Source organism: Adiantum capillus-veneris, chromosome 26 (assembly GCF_014529385.1).
Source record: "Adiantum capillus-veneris isolate H3 chromosome 26, ASM1452938v2, whole genome shotgun sequence".
In the NCBI taxonomy this organism is placed as follows: Eukaryota; Viridiplantae; Streptophyta; class Polypodiopsida; order Polypodiales; family Pteridaceae; genus Adiantum; species Adiantum capillus-veneris.
The window spans coordinates 35,202,423-35,223,881 of record NC_140956.1 but is presented as its reverse complement, the minus strand read 5'-3'; the positions used below and the strand labels follow the sequence as shown (position 1 = coordinate 35,223,881).

At 43.4% G+C, this 21,459-nt stretch overlaps 1 protein-coding gene and 1 pseudogene across 1 annotated transcript; one reads left to right on the top strand and one right to left on the bottom strand.

Moving 5' to 3' along the window:
- Window positions 1-2,649: 2,649 nt before the first annotated feature.
- Window positions 2,650-5,958, top strand: LOC147423250 (uncharacterized; annotated as a pseudogene).
- Window positions 5,959-17,733: 11,775 nt separating this feature from the next.
- Window positions 17,734-19,905, bottom strand: LOC147423249 (12-oxophytodienoate reductase 3-like). Its single transcript, XM_086501667.1, has 5 exons — window positions 19,687-19,905; window positions 19,398-19,538; window positions 19,145-19,275; window positions 18,863-19,045; window positions 17,734-18,707 (listed from the first exon to the last, which is right to left on the bottom strand). Exons 1-5 carry the CDS (start codon window positions 19,779-19,781, stop codon window positions 17,923-17,925), a joined length of 1,335 nt encoding a protein of 444 aa, XP_086357793.1. The 5' UTR covers window positions 19,782-19,905; the 3' UTR covers window positions 17,734-17,922.
- Between the last annotated feature and the right edge of the window lie 1,554 nt (window positions 19,906-21,459).

Sequence of the window (21,459 nt, the reverse complement as noted above, 5' to 3'; positions counted from 1 at the left end):
AACCGCGCGCGATCGTCGCCTTTAAAAAAAAAAAAGTAAAAAATCCGAAAATATTTAAGCATGAGTGACTAGGGGGCTACACTAAAATTTTGATCGGGATCGTTTCCCCAAGCCCAGGCCCAGGCCCAAGCCCAGGCCTCAGTTCTCAGTCTTATGATTTATACTAGACTCACTCTTATATATATACCCTACCCCCTCAAGAAGGAATGAGAGCATGTGGGGCAAGTCCTCCACTCTCCTCCCTTCTCTTCCCACTTGCACCCTTAGACTTTCTAAATTTGGGCCTAGTTCCCTACTAGAAATTGACGGTTTTAGGGATTCCGAGGACATAAAGTGACCAAACGGAGGGCTGTAAAGCACGGCACGTCCCTCTGACCGAGACGCTCGTTTTGAGCTATCATACGTTCTATTCTATAGCTGGGTCAGAAAAAAAAAACCAAAAAAAAATAAAATTAAGAAAAGACTTGGGTTGCAAAACACCCAAAAATACTAGGTGAGCAGCCTTCACGGGCACTCACTGACACTTCTAGGGGATCAAAGTCATATGAACCTACGCTCTGGACGAGTGTTAGAGCACGAGCATATTGGTAGTGCCTCCATTTACGCGGGCACCCATTATTCCTCCACCCTAGGTTCTGGACCTTCGGCAGGGACTCAAGGTAGCATGACCCAAGATCCTCATATCGCGTCTAGTGATTCTTCCTCTGACTACGAAGTCATGGAGGGGTATCCTACACCAAACCCTGATAGTTCAAGTCAAGACATGAAGGCCATGGGCCCACGGCCCGGGTCCAGCGTGTTTAGCCGCTTAAAAGAGACCCTTAGTAGAGCTACTCGCTCCGAACATGCAGTTAATGAAATAAATGAAGGGAGTGGGGAAGTAAATTTGTCATTCATGCCTAAAATAGACCCTATGCTTCTTGAGAGTGTGCATGTGAATGTTCCATCCACTGCACCTCCTGATCCTTTAGGACTATCTCCCTCTGAGGTTTTACTACCCGATGGTAGGAGTCTTGCCGAAGTACAAGAGATCGAACGCTATATGCAAGCAACAAGGGAGAGGGAAATTGAGAACCTACGAAGGCTAGAACAAAGTCGAGCCCTGAAAGCAAAGGCTCCTATGACAACAATCATGCCAGCCGAGCAACCGAGTGCTCCCAAGGTAGCAATCACGGACGGGCAAGCGATGGGGAGCAATAATGCTTCCACTTCGAGGGAAACCTCCAGCATGCCAGACCTAGATGGGATATTCCTAAACGAAAATTGGGAGTATGACCTACAAGAAGAAGCTTTAACTGATCGGTACACAAGACACACCTATCATGTGGGTTGGTTAGATGTTCTACAATCCACATCGGGTGCTACTAGCATAGATGAGCAACAACAAAAGTCTGTGATGTCCTCCATAGGATTGTCGAGTTAAAAAGACAGAACACAGGGATCAACATGCCTTCAACAAGCCTAATGAGATTCTTGGATACGGGAAAGGCCAACCAACCAACCCTATCACAAATGGAGAATCCCTCAGTGATCCCCATTGATCCTCCATATGTTGTTTCGCCGGGAGCCTCAATACAATCTGAGCCCACAAGTGGCAGCTTTACCTTCCCAGATCTAGCTCATCTTTCTCTTAATGACACTACGGCTACCATGCATATCCCAGTGGTGAGCATGACAAGAAGTACACCATGGAGTTCATTTGTTAATACTCCGCCGATGCCTAGTAGCACAGTGCCCCCAACTATACCTACATGTATGTATCAATCATGTGCACCTGTCGTACCTCAGCCTCATGTAGCTCCTACACCTCCGATTATTCCAAGAGCTTACAATCCACAATGGAATTATCCAAGCTCTTATACAAGTGGAGCCATGCCATTCAATAATAACATGCCATATCAGGCACCCCATATGCCTAGGGCCATGCTTGTAAACTTTGGACCACCGTCTGGTACACCACCATACGAAATATGGGACCCAAGAGCCGCGCGTATGCCAAGTCCAAGGCCAACTCCCATCTCACATGTGGTTCCAAGAGCACATACACCCATTATACCTGCTCAAATAGGAGATTTGGCAGCATTTGCTCAAACTATCGGTCGCTCTATTGCGGAAAACATGCGAAGTGCACCTGATAGAGAGCCTAGGAGCAAGGCAGTTCAAGTAGCTAAGCTCACACAGAAATTCAGTGGAGACGGAGATGCTAGAAAGCATATGGAAGTCTTTGAACATGTGTGCGATTCCTTGGAAGAGCACAATGAGCTACATAAGTGTAAGGCTTTGAGTTTGACCCTAAGCGGAAAGGCTGGAGATTGGTATAGAACCTTAAGAGTAGAAGAGAAAACGATCTACTCTACTCTTAGGAGATTGTTCTTGAAAGAGCACATACAAGAGGGAGTACTTTGGGGTGTAGCCTCTCAGCTCCAGAAAGCCCAACGAGAAGAAGGTGAATCCGTGAGAGACTTCATTAGTCGCCTAAAGAATTTGAATTCTCGATGCAATCCAAACGAGCGATTCAACAACAACCAATTGCTCGATAGATTCATTAGGGGACTACGACATGAAAGTATCTATAATGGCCTAGTCATTAGAGGTATCACTACTTGGGAATCAGTCACCATGAATGCAATCCAATTGGAGGATAATTTAATGATTACAGGAGAAAGAGTGTCTGCCGAGGCAAAGTCTAGTAGCTCGCAAGCGTCAGGGCATGAGCCAATGAAGATAAAGCCAATCGTGAAAGAGCAAACGATATCTCAGATGACTTTGGCAGATCTCACCAAGGCCATCCAAGAAAGCCTTAGGGGTAATCGTGATCCACAAAACACTCATATGTATCCAAGAAGGGAGCAACAATGGTGCTCAATTTTCTTGGGCCCACATACTACGAGTGAATGCCCTACTTTCAGAGTAAAGTTTAACGGGACTTGTAACGCGTGTGGTAGGTGTGGCCATCAAGCGAAGGATTGCCTAATGCTTAAACGCATCATGGAAAATAGACTGCCTATAGCTTGGGCAGACTCACCTCGAGTTCCTGCATTGATGCCTACCCCACCCATGGAGCAAAAGTTGCCATTACAGCACATGGTCCCTAGAACCCAAAATGTGGTCCAAACCACACCGTTGCCACCTCCAGTGCTAGGACCGCAACCCCCTCATCCAAGAGTTACACCTATGAACCAAATAGGTTGCGAGTCATCTAGTACTTATGTAGATTGCGAAGAGGACATAGACTTTAGTATCACCTATGGAGTCGACATGCTTGAGGAGTGTCCCAAGTACTATATGGAAGACCATTGGGGACAAGTAAAACCTGTATATCAAGTAGCTGCTCTTGCAGCAAGAGGCCAAAATATCAACTACACTGCTAAGAGACCACCTCTTCAATGCTATGAGTGTGGAGGTCCACATCGTGTAGCCGAGTGTCCTATTAGGCTACAAAAGAACGCCACACTAATGCAAACCAATCAAGCGAGCACGTCTACAATGCCGATACTCATGTGTAATCGATGTGGCATAGATCATTTGATTGCCCAATGTCCAAATAATCCAAATGCACCGAAGATCACGCCATTAAACTTGATTGAAGTTACCGAGGAGCCATCACCAAGTACACCCGTGGTACCAGTGAATGCACTCACACAGTCGATGCTCCAAAAGAAAAATTACATCCTCGAAGAGAGAGATGCTGCATCCATTGGCCGAGCGAGAAAGAAGACAACACGAAGAAAGAAATCCCTTAATGATTCTAGCTCAAAACCTAGTTCAAAGACTAACATAGGGACAGGAGAGGATCCCGTGTATATGAATGACCCTGAGGATGACTCAGATTCGATAAAGACCACGGAGACCAAAACAGTTACTACAAAGGAAAAAGCCAGTGAGGAGGATCACGAGAGGGAATTACGATGAACACCAAAAGAGTATTCAAAGTTAAACCACCCAGTTGCGAACCCCCAAGATAAGCCACGAGAGACAAAAAATGAGGATTGCAAGAGAAAGATTGGAACCTATCCAAACCCAACAGTGGAAAGTGAACGAGTCCAACAACTGAGGGCTTTGGTGGAAGAAACTCAACGAAAATTAGAACCTAAACCCAAACATATCCAGATGTCGGACACAGTGTTTCCCACACAAGTTCAACCTCACAAGAACTACAGGCCGTTAGCTATACCCAGTATCATTCGGGAAGAGAGTGAGGGTAGGACATCTGAAAGTGGATACACACCTTTCCTACTAGAGAGAATGTTTGGTGAGGGAATGCCCGACCCCCTTGAGGAAGTGGAGATTCCATCTTCACCATTCTCTTGTCAGGGTCCTACGTCCCACAAGATGCCATTAAATGTTGCCAAGTTGATGGATTTCATGTCCTCAAAAATACGTACGACTATCATATCTAAGTTATACGGAGATCTATAATTATTCCTAGCACTGCGAGCGTTTCTCAATGGAGAATTACAGGCCGGATTACCACAGTTTGCACATATGAAAAAACCTGACTCGGTAATGAATGATGAGGAATATTTAGCACCACCATCTGACCTAGCGGGACATGAATCTGTAATTGAAATACCCGTTAACAAGTTGGGGCAATACTTTGAAGGTGATGAATCTAATGCGACTATACCAATCACTACTAAGGGATTAACTGTGAAGGGAATCCTTGATGGTGGCGCTGGGGTTAGCATTGTGACTAAAAATTGCTGGGAAACTATGGGAAGACCTCACCTTGAGACCACAACCATAGTAGTGAAGATGGCCAATGGGTCTATTGTTAAACCTATTGGGATGCTAGAAGATCTCAAGATCAAGGTCTTTGGACATAAAATAAGGATTACCTTTATTGTTATGGATTTCTCCAAACACACTATGGCATCGGAGATGATCTTAGGATGTCCTTTCATGAGGGAAGCAAAAATGGTGCATGACTGGTCTAAAAACCATGTCTACTTGCAGTTCCAAGATTCTGTCATTCGAGTGGATCTTGTGACGGGTCGAGCACATCCTCTAGGAAACAGGTTTATAATTGATCATAGATCTGATACCACAGTTCACTCGGCCCCATTGAAGTATTGTTACACGTGTAAAGCAGACATTGATGTTGGGGAAGATTCTCCTTATATGGATGTACTACTTGGGATGACTGAGTCGGACAATGTGGATTGGGTCCACCTAGCAGCAACCATAGACACTTGGGGAAACAGGGGGACGACCTGGGTAACACCTGAGGGGGATGAAATTCTCGTACCCTTAAATATGCTACAAGCCATGCATATAGCTTCTGTCAAGACTCATCCTAATGTAACAAAAAGAACATACAAGTGGGTCCCTAAAGCTTCTTTAGAGACCATAGCTAGTGCTAAAAAACAAAAGCCTTGTAAGAAACGTCCCAGTCGCTCCAAGAAAAGTAAAAAAATGTTGCGATGGATACCTAAACGACTATTGGAAGCCCAAGGCTACTATCAAGGAAATGATCAAATTTGGGTGCCAAAACGTAGATTGTGTTCTTACCTATCACCTGACCCATGTGAGCCCAATCCCGTAGCTCCAAAACGAATCGACGATCGAGGAAAGAAAAAAATCATAGAATGCTACACACCCGCTCCAGAGCTAGTTTGGGTACCGAAGAAAGAACGATTTGTTCCACCTAGCTCAGGAAGGGGGGAGTCCCATGAAGCTTCTAGCTCCTCATGTAATGCATCCATAGAGGTAAAAGCTTCTCCACAGCCTCAACCTACAATAGTGGACCTCCATAAAGCTACAAAGGAATCCACACCTCCCAGTGTTCAAGAATCACCTGATGAACCACTTCAAGTTCGATCCTGGGAGAGTACCTTATCACCCTTGCAACTCGATGAGGCACCTAAGGTAATAGAAAACTACTGGCAAAAATCCTCACCTATTATCGACTGGAACAATTGGTTTCAAAGGGTGATGAGCACATTTCAAACGATATGATCTACCCAAGGAAGGGGGGAATGTTTGCTGACAATCATCACTCACTCACTCCCCTCTCAACCTTGTTTCCCTGACCTCTCAAACACCAATCTTAGGGAATGTATATATATAAAGCCTTATACTCACAAAAAAAATAATAATAAATAAAGAGCAAGAGCAATAAGCAAATGAGTATGCACAATAAAAGTCAAAACATTTGACCCAGACCTACACATTCACATTCGGTACACTGAAACCGAAACCTATGTCATAAAACACCTTTGATCCTCATCACTCAAGTGATGGAGGGTAGGTAAGATTAGTACGATAGGAGTGTTTCTGTTTTAGAGTTGAGTGATTACCAAAGTTCTTTTTTCCCACTGATGTGCCTCCTAGAGGTATTCTTGTGTTTCTTAGTGTGTACAGGAATGTGTTGCTGTTGTTAGGATTTGGACCTTCATGGGATCTTTCTCTCATTCACACTTCAAATCAAGCGCGACCATCGACACAAACAGGTGTTTCTTGTCCATTAGCATTGCCCCTTAAATTTTTTTTTTTTGCATCCATGTTTGTCTGCTTTGATTGTGATTGGTAGCATAATATTCAGTGCATTTGCTTAGTACCAAACATTAAATTCAATGTCATTTTTTGTCATAATCACTTGTCTAGGTTTAAAAATCAAGCAGTCCGACTAAGCTAGTTTGACCAAGTTAGGTGTTAGAGATCTTCTCTTAATACCATGGGGAATGCCTTCCTAATAATCAATGGTTACTTAGGTTCTTAATCCGATTCAGGCAGCATTGTGTGAAATGTACTAGGGATTTCTAGTGGGCTTAGACCCTATTGACCTTTAGCTTAAGTATTATAAAGGGAGTTTACTAGTGTGATGAGCCTGGGGAGGTGTATTAGAGTTATATGACCCCCCCAAAGCTACAAAATTAAAATGATGAAAACAAACAACACAAAAAAAAATCAAAGTGCCACAATGTAAAATTTTAAGCTAGAAGAGAAATCCCTGCTTAAATTGGTACTCCACTCACATGTATCGCCTATGGTACTAGAGCCCTAGAGGTTCCCAGTGTGGGCGCTTTTCCTTGAAAAGCAAAAAACCCAAGGCATACAAAATAAGCACACACATCAAAATTGAATTTCTGTGAAAAGACTTTGGGGGGTCAAAGCAAAGGTAATCAGTCAGGCGATGATTTCATGAGAAATTATTTTTATCGTAGCTTAACTACAAGGTCCTCTAGGTATAGCCTCTAGTCAGCCCTAGAACATGAAATACTTGGCTCTCGCGATTAAACAACTTAATTAACTAGAGAAAATTAAGAAGCTTACCCATGGTATTAATAGTCGATCTCTAGTGCCTTTCGACCGTTAAATTAGCGACCCCAGACTTGTTTAATTTTTTACCTTTACATCTGTTTATGCATTTGATTACATTGCAATTTAATGCTTATTGCTGAAAAATTGTTTAAAATTCTGTTACCAATCAATTGTCTGCCTAAAATTGCATATTCTTTTTAATCGCTTATGAGAATGCAATTACTGTGCAATGTTGTTTGATTTTGCAGTGACTAAAGAAGGCTAAGGACATTCATCTCAAATGCTCTTCCACCTCGACCAACGAGCTTCAACTCAATAGCTTCCGAGGACGGAATCTACATCAGGAAGGGGGGCATGTTAACCCTCACGGCTCATGGACACCCTATCACCTACGAGACGGACGTTGTAACCTACTGTGGACATTGTATTATTTATTTGGTAGAGTCAGGTACCAGGTTTGTCAGTCCAATAGGAAAAGGGTAAGAGTGATCGCCGATGAGAGGCGCACTCTAACTGGGACATTCAAGGGATTAGTTGGCTAAGCATGGGCGCCCAAGTGTGAATGGGGTGAGCTCATATAAAAGCCAACTAAACCTAAAATTCACTCATTCTCTCATTTGTGCAATGCAAGAAAGGTGCTCTTGCTCCATCTCCTTGTGTACTAGTATGTGTGTGTGTACTTAAGAGAGAGAGTGTGTGTGTGTGTGATCGAGCATTGCGGCGGCACGACGGCGGTGAAGCGGTTGAGCGCGACGTAGCGACGTCTCCTTCTTCTTCGCGGCGAGGAATCCTCCATGGCAGGAGCATAGAGCGGTGAGTGACACACCATTGCCCTCTTTTGAGCTTACTAGTTAAGCTAGTTGTGTGCTTGGAGCCGTCTGTGGCTCGCACACAGTGTTAGGCAAGTCCCTTGCTTCGACAGTGCGGCAAGGAGCGCACAACTGTATAGGACCTGTTATGCAGAAAACGACACTGACAAAAATTCTACACAAAGTGACAAAATTGCCTGTGCAGACTTGCCTGTAGTGGAAACGGAGGCCGAAATGAGCCCGAATTACAAATCTGAGCAGACTAAGCTCTACGAGTCTTCCCAAAATTTTTGTCAACTTGCGAGCGCTCGCCAAAGCTCACAGAAATCGGAGAAAGTGAGCAGGTGTGTGCTAGAGCTGCTAGCGACTAAGCTCGAGAAGACGCAACCTGCTCTGATACCAATTGTTGGAATTAGGGTTGCAGAGAAACGCACACAACTTGGAGAACACGAAGGAAGCTCAATGCACACAACTGAGAGTGTATTACTTAGTGTTTAATGGAAAAATAGATAGCCCTAGAGTGACGGGCGTATATGCAATGCACGGCGGAAAAACCCTCCTAAAGAGGGAAAAAATGCCCCGGCGGTCCTAGTGTGTTCACACACATCACTACTACATGTATATGGTAACAACAAATGCCTTTTGGAGGGAGGACCGGCTCCAAGTAAATCCGGTCCTCAACTATTGTCATGTTCTCTAATTCTCTCTCTTGCAAAAGTATTATTCATGCCAAGTTAATTAGATATTATGTTTATGTTGCTACCATCAACATCAACATAAGTATTATGTTTATGTTGCTACCATCAATTAAGTTCACCCTCTATGTTCTCAAAGTAATTTCACAAAAATGCTCACTCTAATTCTCTTAATTCCGTTATTCTCAAAGTTCATAGGCCATTTCCATTACACTCATTTGGTCAAACGAGGTTTTTGTAACAGTCCAACAGAAAGCACATTGTATGTAAAGCGTGAGGGTGATGTACTTCTCATTGTGGTTCTCTACGTGGATGATTTGCTGATCACTAGACCAAATGAGAGACATATTGCTGAATTTAAGGTTGATTTGAATGCTACTTTCAAGATGAAAGATTTGGGACTACTGTATCATTACTTGGGTATCCAGTTTAAGCAGTGTGATGGTGGTATTTCCTTGTGTCAAAAAAAGTTACATAGAGACATTGCTATGTAAGTTTGGACTTGAGGATTGCAAACCTATTGCCACTCCCATGGAAACAAGTTTGAAATTGAGTCTTCATGATGCTGATGATCCTACCGATGTCACTCTTTACCAAACTGTTGTTGGATGCCTCATTTATGTATGCAACACGAGATCGGATATTCAATTTGCAGTCTCACAGGTCATCAGATTTATTCATAGCCTAGGGTCTAAGCATTGGCAGGCTTTCTGTCGAGGATTTTTTGCTACTTGAGTGGCACTTTACATCTTGGATTGTTTTATCCCAAGGGGGATCGTTGCCACAAGACTTACATGTTTTTTCGGACTCAGATTGGGCTGGTTGTTTTGACACACGAGTGTCCACAAGTGGTTTTTGTTTCATGCTTGGCAGCTCATGCATATCATGGTTGAGAAAGAATCAACTTACTGTGGCCACTTCAAGTTGTGAGGCTGAGTACATGACAATCTTCATAGCTACGATGTCGGGGGATAATTGTGCGAAAGGTGAGCCGGGAAGGCACCGGGTCACTGGCTGTGAGAGGTGTGGGGAAAAGAGATGCAGCAGGCACAATTGACAAGACAGACCTCAAAACAAACGGTACTCATAATTCCAGTTAATACACATTAATCAATCATTAATGGAGGCTTAATGTTCCTTACAAGATGAAACCTGGCTTAATCCAAGTGCTAATCAAGAAAGTGATAATGACCTCCTTAACTCTACCTTCTGCTTCTTCCCGTTATGGCTTAGGAACTTCCTCTTCCAATGGCCATCCGATTTGGCTTCCGCTTCCTGATTCGAATGGTTAATGATGACTTAGAAGCTCGGCTTGGCTTAAGGATAATAAGATTAGCTCTGATTATGAGAGCTTAGGCTCGGTTTATGAAATTGGCTTATGAGGTTCCGAATCAAAGCTTGGGCTTAAGCGATATTAGAGATCAAGCTTGGCTTATGATTGAGGATTATAGCTCATAAGATTATGATTACTTCGCTTGGGTTTGGATTGAGAGATTAGAGATTATGATCCTCGAGGTTTAAGATGGCTAATCCGGTTTAGAGTACGCTTGATATCAGATCTTGGCTTATGGATTCGAGTTAATAGGCTTAATTCGGCTTAAGAGCGCTTAGAGAGTAGGTTATTGGAAGTTTATGAGCTTAGGCTTGAGGATATCAGGAGCTTAAGAACTTAATCAAGTGAGCTTAAGATTTTAGGATTACCAGGATTATGAGCTTGAAGATTACCCGCTTATGAGGAGCTTGACTTTGAAGGCATGAGGAGGGAGCTTCCGAGCTTAAGGAGCTTGAGATTATCCGGAGCTTAAGAACTCCCGAGATTGAAAATATCTAGAAAAGGAAACACCCTGATGATGAGGAGAAGGCTCCCGAGCTTAAGGAGCTTGAGAGCTTATGATTCAAAAGCTTCCTTCGAGTAGGTTAATCCTGGATTATGTAGTTAAGAGTCGGTTAAGAAAGCTTATATAGGCCTTGGATTTCCCCTTCACAGAGAGTACTCATGGCAAGAGAAGATGATGCTTAAGCCATAACTGTGTTGAAAAGTTCCTGTTATAAGCAAACTCCAGTAAAGAATATTCTTGTCATGCACAACATATCAACCGAACCATCGCCGCACGACGTCCCGAAACTTAGTCAATGTCAAAAATTCCCAGATAGCACTTTGACCGAGCCGACCAGGGCGGTTAGAACCCGGCCCCCGGTGATACTTAAATTGGCCATATCTTGCCAACTGAAACCATGATTGACGAACTGAAAAGACCGACATGCTCTTGAAAATGAGCACTTCGGACTCATGCATCCCTATCACCTTTGACCTTTTACTAGCAGGTGCTCAATCCGGTACAGATCTGCTATTGACTCAACTTAAAATTGTCATAACTTCTTACCCGTAGCTCCGATTGACGAGCCGTAAAGACATGCATGTAGAGCTTTTTGAGTACTTCAACTTGCATTAATAAAATCCCAGCTATGACCACTTCAAGAATACTCACTGTTTAGCATTACCAAAACATCTTATGACCCTTAGAGCCACATCTGGCACACTTTCAGCTTAAAAATTGCTTGTTAGCAAGCCCTTATAACTGCTGATTAACCATGCAGGATTCAAATACTCTTGATCAGCATTCCTTTGCTCATTTTCTTGTCATGGGAGCGGAGTGGCACGACATTCACCCCCTGTGAACCTGCACAGCCTTCGATCTGTGGCAACCGGTCTTCAAGTTGCATGTTCTATAAGTACCTTAAGCTACTTGTCATCAAGCTCACATAGTTGAAAAAGGTATATAAAACAAAAAGAAGGTGTAAATCATAACATCAATAGTCTAGCTCAATTATCTGGTAGCTGTCCCATCACAAATCTTTGAACCGTAGTGGTCATATCTCCAAAGCATGCAATTATGAAAATCTGTTTAGTGAACCCCGCCAGACTCAAGTGCTCCAGTTACTTATGCACACAGCTTGACCATTAGCTCTCTTTAAGGAACCCTGTCAAGCTCAAGTATGCCTTACTCTGTCTGCACACGGAATGGTCGTCAAGTCCTTTACTTCAAGTTCTGTTGCAGAACCATCTCAAAAGATATAAAGATACTATAACAATTGTCCAAGATGTCAACTGGAAGCTAGCCATGTAAGCTTATTGATCATATAACCAAAAACACGTCTGTCTTAACATACATCCAAAAATAAATCTACTGCCAAGTAACCTGCTACATGAAAATAAATGAAGCCTCTGAATCTGCAAGTTGCTCTTCAATAGCTTCCATGATCAAATGGAATAACAAGGAAATGCCCCAATAGCGGAGCAGCATAATATCCACATAAGCACACACAATCTAAATCAATCAACTTCAAGAATTTCTGCTCCAAATATGCTATGCCAGGATCTAGCAGAAAGAAACCACCATGTAGACCCAAAAATACCCATCCATAGTGTACCTGCTTTTGCAAATCTTTTGAATCACCTGGATCAAATACCATTAAAATCACATAGCATTGATGGCCTCCGCAATATACTAGAGCTTCACCTGAAGCATAGTGCAGCAGCCACATCTCATAAAATTTTGGTAACTTAAGGTCGTTACTAGCAAGAATTAAAGAATTCTGACTCCCTTTTACTGGTAGCCAGGACATCACTAACATAAGAATTAGGAATAATATCCAAATCCAGCCACATTTGGCACATTGCCCAAAGAAGTGAAAAATCTTGAGCACTTTATGCATTATCAGGGATGATTCAGCATCATTACCCCCTCTAGCTTCATAGCCATTACGAAAAATCTTATGACCTTCTGGACCTGTATCATTAGACAGATTTTTACCTGGCTCTTGAGGTTGATAATGAATAATATCTTTGTCCTGAAAATCTTCATCCATAACATCCTTGGGAATATCATCCTTGGAAGTCTCTGCATTCTTCAAAGCTATAAGAGTTGGCTCCTCTTGTAGCCTATAAATAAGCATAGATCTAAAATCCATGTCAATATTCTGTTCACAATCAACATGATGTAGGCAATCTTCAATATCGCCCTCTGCTTTGTCATTTGCATCCATGCTACTTAGCAAGCCATTATAACTCTGAAAAGGTTCATCAGGCACCCCCTCTGATGGGGTATATGCATCACAAGGCTGAGCTATACTGCTATAACCTTCTCCTTCAGATGGGTCAAAAAATCTTCAATTATGGAATCTGCTTCTGTGATAAGAGAATCGGCAAACATATTGCCAGAAGCAACCATGAGCTCATTAGCATTATCAGGTACATCCTGTGTTTGGTTCACAGTCTCAACCACTTCATCAGCTATTGCATGTATAACAAATTTGTTTCTGCAATCATCTGTAATAACTCCGCTGCCCTCCTCAGCTATAGTGCCCATAGAACCATTAGAAGCCTGTAGTGGCTCATCTTCTTGGTAGACTTGTTGAGAGCATCCCATGCCAAGATCAGTAGCTTGAAAAATTTTTGCTGTACAGTATGGCTCTTCACAAGAACCATTATCTAAGGTAACTTCCGTGCAAGCAATCTTCAAAAAAAATTCATACATTTGTGTTCCAACAGTAAAATCATCATGTAACTTTGCTCGATTGCTCAAAATATGGTCCTTTGAAGTTGAATCTGCTTGTTCCAAAGCTGTATTTGCTTTGGCTTGACTTATTGCACAAATATGGTCCCAAAATTGATCATAATTAAGGAACTGCATCTGCTCCCCTTCTTCTTTTTAGAAAATAATATGTCCTCGTTCATTAATCTCCTTCATTGTTAACTTGATAATTCTGGAGCTTTCATGAACAAACCCTTCTGTAAAATAATCCCACTGTGTGGGGTATGTCTCTGCCAGTTCTCGAACCTTGTCTTTAAACTCGGAGGTTACAACTTCTTCAAAGGTCGAAATCATCCGATCTTCTGGAATTTCTCGGCTCTTCATCTCCGCTTGATAGCATGCAAGGAGTCCATCTGGATCATGACCTCGAAAAATCCCATACTGTTCATCATCAAGTGCCATCTCCACTGCATCATCAAGCTGCTTTTTCACCTTCATAGCTTTTACTTCTTGTAAACACCTCTGAACTAAGCCCAACATTTTGGGCAGATCTGCTGTTGCTAGATTTTTATCAAATCTATTCAGGTTGTAATCTCCAATAAACTGCTTCAATTCTGCTGGAATCTCCATCTGACCTCCCACCCCGGCTCTCCTCTCGCGTTGGGTTCACCAAGAATGTCGAGGGATAATTGTGCGAAAGGTGAGCCGGGAAGGCACCGGGTCCCTGGATGTGAGAGGTGTGGGGAAAAGAGATGCAGAAGGAACAATTAACAAGATAGAGCTCAAAACAAACGGTACTCTTAATTCCAATTAATCCACATTAATAAATCATTAATGGAGGCATAATTCTTCTTACAAGATGAAACCTGGTTTAATCCAGGTGCTAATCAAGAAAGTGATAATGACCTGCTTAACTCTGCCTTCTACTTCTTCCCGTTATGGCTTAGGAACTTCCTCTTCCAATGGCCATCCGTTTGGGTTCCGTTTCCTGATTCGAATGGTTAATGATGGCTTAGAAGCTCGGCTTGGCTTAAGGATAATAAGATTAGCTCTGGTTATGAGAGCTTAGGCTTGGTTTATGAAATTGGCTTATGAGGTTCGGAATCAAAGCCTTGGCTTAAGCGATATTAGAGATCAAACTTGGCTTATGATTGAGGATTATAGCTCATAAGATTATGATTACTTCGCTTGGGTTTGGCTCGACAGATTAGAGGTTATGATCCTCGAGGTTTAAGATGGCTAATCCGGTTTAGAGTAGGCTTGATATCAGATCTTGGCTTATGGCTTCGAGTTAATAGGCTTAATTCGGCTTAAGAGCGCTTAGAGAGTAGGTTATTGGAAGTTTATGAGCTTAGGCTTGAGGATATCAGGAGCTTAACAACTTAATCAAGCGAGCTTAAGATTTTAGGATTACCAGGATTATGAGCTTGAAGATTACCCGCTTATGAGGAGCTTGACTTTGAAGGCATGAGGAGGGAGCTTCCGAGCTTAAGGAGCTTGAGATTATCCGGAGCTTAAGAACTCCCGATCTTGAAGATATCTAGAGAAGGAAACACCCTGATGATGAGGAGAAGGCTCTCGAGCTTAAGGAGCTTGAGAGCTTATGATTCAAAAGCTTCCTTCGAGTAGGTTAATCCTGAATTCTGTAGTTAAGAGTCGGTTAAGAAAGCTTACATAGGCCTTGGCTTTCCCCTTTGCAGAGAGTACTCATGGCAAGAGAAGATGATGCATGAGTCCCCAGAGTCGTTCCCCTTGTGTGCATGAGATTTCTAGTTTTAGCCATCCCATTAGCGACATCGCTAATGGGAATGGCTGCTTGATGACATGGCAGGCAGGCGGATGACCAGCACGGAATCGCGCGGGAGTCGCTCCAAACTTGGTCGCCAGGCTCTTCTAAGTGTTTTTCGCTTCTTCAGCGGGCTCGTCCGAGCTTTACACCGCGCACTACGAGCGCCTCTCCCTCGCCTGCGCCCTCGTCCCTGGTCTTCACGCCATGGCCCTCCTTGGCTTCACACTAAGTTAAAAGAAAACCTTCCTTTTTTTATAAACGGACTTTCCTTGGCTTATGGTCTTGGATGGCCGGCCTTGCTTTGGGTTGAGGGTTTTATGCCCTTGTAGAGCACCACATTTGGCATACATATCGGCAAAGGCATTGTCAAGCACAACATTTCTCCCCCCGCCAAAGCAGTGCCTAGCACGACATCTGGTTTTTAATGACAATATCATCGTGAATTTTATTGCTCATTTTAGTGTTGCAGACCTTGCCGCAAGCCATTAAGATGCAAGTGTAGGTGATTACTTTTGACAAAAGCCCTCGACTTCGTATCTGCTTAAGTCATAACTGTGCTGAAAAGTTCCTGTTATAAGCAAACTCCAGTAAAGAATATTCTTGTCATGCACAACATATCAACCAAACCATCGCCGCACGACGTCCCGAAACTTAGTCAATGTCAAAAATTCCCAGATAGCACTTTGACCGAGCTGACCAGGGCGGTTAGAACCCGGCCCCCGGTGATACTTAAATTGGCCATATCTTGCCAACTGAAACCATGATTGACGAACTGAAAAGACCGACATGCTCTTGAAAATGAGTACTTCGGACTCATGCATTCCTATCACCTTTGACCTTTTATTAGCAGGTGCTCAATCCGGTACAGATCTGCTATTGACTCAACTTAAAACTGTCATAACTTCTTACCCGTAGCTCCGATTGACGAGCCGTAAAGACATGCATGTAGAGCTTTTTGAGTACTTCAACTTGCATTAATAAAATCCTAGCTATGACCGCTTCAAGAATACTCACTGTTTAGCATTACCAAGACATCTTCTGACCTTTAGAGCCACATCTGGCACACTTTCAACTTAAAAATTGCTTGTTAGCAAGCCCTTATAACTGCTGATTAACCATGCAGGATTCAAATACTCTTGATCAAAATTCCTTTGCTCATTTTCTTGTCATGGGAGCGGAGCGGCACGACAACGGTTGGGTGTGTATGGCTCAGACGCCTTATGGCTGATTTGGGTGTTGGACAGGACACTACAAACACTATCTACACTGACAGTCAAAGCGCATTGGCAATTGCGAGGAGCCCAATTTTTCATGCTCGCACAAAGCACATTGAGGTGCATTACCACTATGTCAAGGAGAGGCTCTCATCAGGAGAGAACATGTTGGCTTATGTGCCAACACATGACAACCTTGCAGATCTTTTCACAAAGGCATTGTCTCGTGAGAAGTTCGAAGCTTTCCGTAAAGCTTTGGGCTTACTCTTCTTTGTGGACTGATCATGTCCTTAGGCCATGACACTTCTCTTTTCTCTATGTGTCAGCTCTCGTTCACCACATCACTTCAGGGGGGATTTGTTACCATATACATGTGGTAGTGATGTGTGTGAACACACTTAGGACCGCCGGAGCATTTTTTTCCTCTTTAGGACGTTTTTCCCCCATGCATTGTATATACGTACATCATTCTAGGGCTATCCATCTTTCCATTACACACTAAGTAATATACTCTCTGTTGTGTGCCTTGAGCTCCCTTGGTCTTCTCTAGTCTGTGTGTGTTTTCCTGCAATCCTAATTCCAAAAGATAGAGCCAATACTATAAGTATGGGGAGAATTAGGTGATAAAGAAAGCTTCCGATGGTAGATGACAATAGTCTCCTTGTTCAGCTTCCCATTGAGTCAAAGAGAGTTTATATGTCAGGACTCAATACAAACTCCTTATTGTTTATTTTGTATCTAAGTAAAGTTGTTGTGCTGCGTGCATAGCAAGGGATCAAACTCATCCTCTAGGATATCAATGGACTCCTTTGGCTGTGATATTTTCTTATTTGAACTTTACCACATCCAAAATCTCCTTGCTTTGGATTTTCTCCATTTCCTTCTCTACTAGTCTTTGCCAATTCATCTAACTCCAATGATCTTGAGACACCTTTAGTCCTTGCAACTTTATGGGCTGAATGTGCTTTTTTGCACTAACAAAAGTAGTTGCCAATGATACAAGAAAGGATGTAGGCCCTAGGGCTTGTTTTGACAAGCACAATAGCCTTTGACAAGAAAAACAAGTGTCAATTCTAGGCCTCTAGGGCCTGTTTTGACAAGCACAATAGCCTTTGACGGCTCCTTGTCGTTGCTTCAACTTTATGGGCCCAATGTAAGTGGAAGTAGTGTGTGTGTGTGTGTGTGTGTGAGAGTGAGAGAGAGAGAGAGAGAGAGAGAGTTGTGAATTTTTAAATTGTGAAATCCCGGCTAGATTCAGAGCTTGCCTTTAAGAAAATGGGCAAAATTTTATAAGTGTAAATACTAGCAAATCCTTCAAATTGAGGGATTGGCTAGATCTCCAAATTGTGAAATCCCGGCTAAATTCAGAGCTTGCCTTTAAGGGGCAACATTTTACAAGTATACTGGCAAATCCTTCAAATTTTGACAAGCTGGAAGTGTACCCTTATTTTCTTCAATTTGGAAAAATGTTTTTGGCAAGCTTATGTAGATATGAAACCTTTGCCATTCCTTTGTGCTCATTGGTAGAAAAGCACCATGCCATCTTTACAGAGAAGAAAAAAACTTGCATTTGTGTACAAATTCACATGCTTATTTGTGATAAAGGAAATGGTAAAGCTAATATTGGCTGGGAGAGCCAGCCACCACTGGGGTATGTGGGGATGAAAGGAGTGTATGTGGCGAGGCAAAGTGGGCAATCGGACTCGCAAGCATACGCCCGCATGTGGGTGAGCTTGGTTGTATCTGCAGCTTGCGCCCGCTGCGAGCTGCAAAGGCAGCTCTCTTGTTGGACCATCCTTCACTGACTTGCTTGCTGCTCAGCTTGGCATAATCCAAGTAGCCCAAATGCTGATCATGCGTGTAGAACGTCGAGCGGTCATAGGCATTCAGCTTCGCCTCGATCGCAAATCGCAGCGGTAAGTCCGGATTGGATATGAAGAGCCTCCCATATGACACCAAGTCTGCTGCCCCGCTGCGGATAGCCTGCATTCCTGACTCCCGAGTGAACCCCCCACTCAGCATCATTATTCCCTCATAAGCCTCGCTGAAAAGCAAGCAATTTTCGGATGTATCCATCAATCCATTCTCCCCCTTGTTGTTGAATCGGGGTTCAGTCATGTGCAGGTAGGCTAGGTGTTTCTTGTTGAGCTCTGAGATGAGATGCAAGAAGAGCGTGTAGGGGTCGGTATCGGTAGCGCCAAGATGATCGATCACCGGTGAAATGCGGATTGCGGTCCGCTCTGCACCCATCTCGCTTGCGACAGCATCGATTACTTCTAGCCCAAATCTACATCTGTTTTCTATTGAGCCTCCATATCTATCCTTTCTATCGTTGATGCCGTTTTTGAAGAATTGGTCCACTAGATAGCCATGTCCACCATGAATCTCCACACCATCAAATCCTGCATCACAACCCACCATTGAGAGATTGAGTCCCCCATTTCCACAGAGCATGATGGACCCATAATTACTCTGTTCTGCATTGATTGGACAATTAATTAAACCTTATTAACATCTATGGCGGACATCTTAAGCCTGTTAAGAATGCATTCCTCACCTGCCCGGCGGGCGTTTCTTGCTGCTTGGCGGAACTGCTCAATAATAAGAGGAATCTCTTCAGTGGCCAATGCTCGGGGCTGCGAGTACTCTGCCATTTCCCCTTCTGGCAGCCGTATGGAGCACTCCTTTGGCAGGCGGCACCCCGTGGACGAGACAGGAATACATCCTTCAGGCTGGTAGTCTACAATCAAGACAACAATTAATGAGTATGTGAACCAGATTAAAACACAATAAATCTTGAAAGGCGGCTGTCGTCTTTGGAGAGTAGCCAAGCACATACATGTGTGCGACGCGCGTCCGACATGCCAGAGCTGACAAAAGATGATGCCACCCTTCTTGTGGACAGCGCTTACGACCTTCCTCCATGCCTCAACTTGCTCATCCGACCAGAGCCCCGGAGAGTGAGGAAACCTGTCATCGCCACACAAATACACAAATCAATTAACAAGATCTGACTTCAAAATACCTATGATAACAAAAGAGCAGGTGGTCTCCTACAATGGCAAGACCAGTTTTTGCATAAAGAATCTTACCCAATTCCAGCTTGTGCAACTGCGACGGCCTCTGTGATCAATAGGCCACCATTGGTTGCCCTCTCAGAGTAAAATTCGACATGCGCCTGCTGTGGAACATAATTAAGTGCTCTGCATCGCGTCACTGGTGCTAAAACAACTCTGCAAAAGAGCCAAATAACCCTAAATTCAACAACATGGCTACATGCATCCTCCATATATAATTCAGCTATGGCTCCGTATAAATCTACTAGTGACTGCACTTTCTCTGTGGAAAATTATAAGCATCCCTCAGAGAGAGACAACATACCTGTGGGAAAGGTGAGTCCGGCCCAATTGCAGAGGAGCTAGCAGGTTGCTGGAGATGTCATTACGGAGACTGTAAGCGCTGGACGTTCTTTGCATACTCTCTTCCTAGAAAGCAGAAAGGCGTGCGCGCGCGCGGGCGTGTGTGTGTGTGTGGTCTGTGTGTGTGTGTGAGAGAGAGAGAGAGAGAGAGTGAGAGAGAGAGAGTATTGCTACTGCTGCTGCTGCTGGACGCTTAAATAGGCGAGAAATATCGGAGGAAACTTGCAGGAAGGGAAAGCTTGTGGCGAAGTGCCTTTCTTGACTGGCTGGGGTTTAATTAACAATTGTGCGCACAAGAATTCCCAAATTCCAAATTCAATTAGAGCGGATTCGCACGGGTTTTGTTCTATCCTTGCTCCCTAGCATCAAGAAACTTCCAACCAGGGCTAGGGAAACATTTTTTGTGGATCCGACTTTGGAGCTTTTTCACACGTATATGAACACGCTAACTCTAAATTTGAGAAGGATAATCACATTAAAAATCTCATATTATAACTAAAAGTTTCATAATTTGAATCGGCTTGAGAACCTTCTTGCCCAAACTTGAGCGGGCCATTTTTCATTTTGAACAGGCTTTGGATAAAGCAAACATATCTTTTCGCGCGCCCTGCTTCCAACATGAGAAGAAAATCATCTTATTATATTTAGTACTATATAATATACATAGATTTTTTTTATAAAAAAATGCCTTTCATGACAAGATTGTCTTTGTTCCACCCTTCTTGTGGAAGGGCAAATTTTTCAAATAGCCCTTCTTAGGCAATTCCTCAAAATTTTGCCACTTATCTTGAAGGTCAAAAGTGTCCTTGAAGCGTTGAAGGGTCGTGCAACCTCCAAGAATGAACCCTTTAATGAGCTTATTGAGTCTCTAGTCTCCACTCTACACTCATGCTTTGCCTCCCTCGTCACTAATTGACATCTCCCTCTAGGGAGGTGGGATCAATGGCTCGCAGTAGACGTCGCGAGGCGGGTGCAATTTGGACCGTCCAATGGTCATTTGAACTAGGTGTGAACTACGAGTAAACTCGGAGGTATGTGCACCATACCAAATTTGGTGTGAACTCGGTGTGAACTCAATGTGAACATGGTGTGAACTGGGGAGGGTCTGCACACCACACCAAATTTAGTGTGAACTCAATGCGAACTCGGTGTGAATTAGGTGTAAACTTGTCCGTGACGTCGTGATCTATAAACTTACCACACACACATCTTTCAATGAGCGTGCATTAGCCTAGTAGTTAGAGTCAAATTCCGTGGGGAAGAGGGTAGGGGGTTCAAGTCCCGAACCTGAGAAAGTGGGAATCTTTTGCATTCCATAGGCAATCCAACGGTCATAATCAACCGATGATTGTGAGCCATTGATCCCACCTCCGAAAGGGAGGTGTCATTAAGTAACGAAGGGTTGTGCAACCTTCTAAAATGAACCCTATCGTGAGCTTATTGAGTCTCTAGTCTTGAATCTACACCCATGCTTTGCCTCCTTGAAGGGTTGTGCAACCTTTACGAATGAATCCTCTAGTGCGCTTATCGAGTCTCTAATCTTGGCTTTACACTCTCAATGTTCCCCCCTTTGGACAAAGACAAATGAGTTGACTTCAGCTTCAACAAAGCTTCTCATCCATGCCAAACATACCTTCTGTGTTTTTATGAACATGAGTTTTGTGGCCATTGGCCTCCTCATTTGTGCCCATAAGTCTACAGTTTATGGCCATAGAATCTGGAGTCTTAGACTATC

Excerpts from the sequence above, each read along its gene's own strand:
- LOC147423249 (XM_086501667.1), bottom strand. The coding sequence starts at position 19,781 with ATGCAAAGAACGTCCAGCGCTTACAGTCTCCGTAATGACATCTCCAGC. Across the intron at positions 19,276-19,397 it reads GTTGCACAAGCTGGAATTGG|GTTTCCTCACTCTCCGGGGC; the intron begins GTAAGATTCTTT and ends TGGCGATGACAG. Across the intron at positions 18,708-18,862 it reads AAGAAACGCCCGCCGGGCAG|GATTTGATGGTGTGGAGATT; the intron begins GTGAGGAATGCA and ends GTTGTGATGCAG.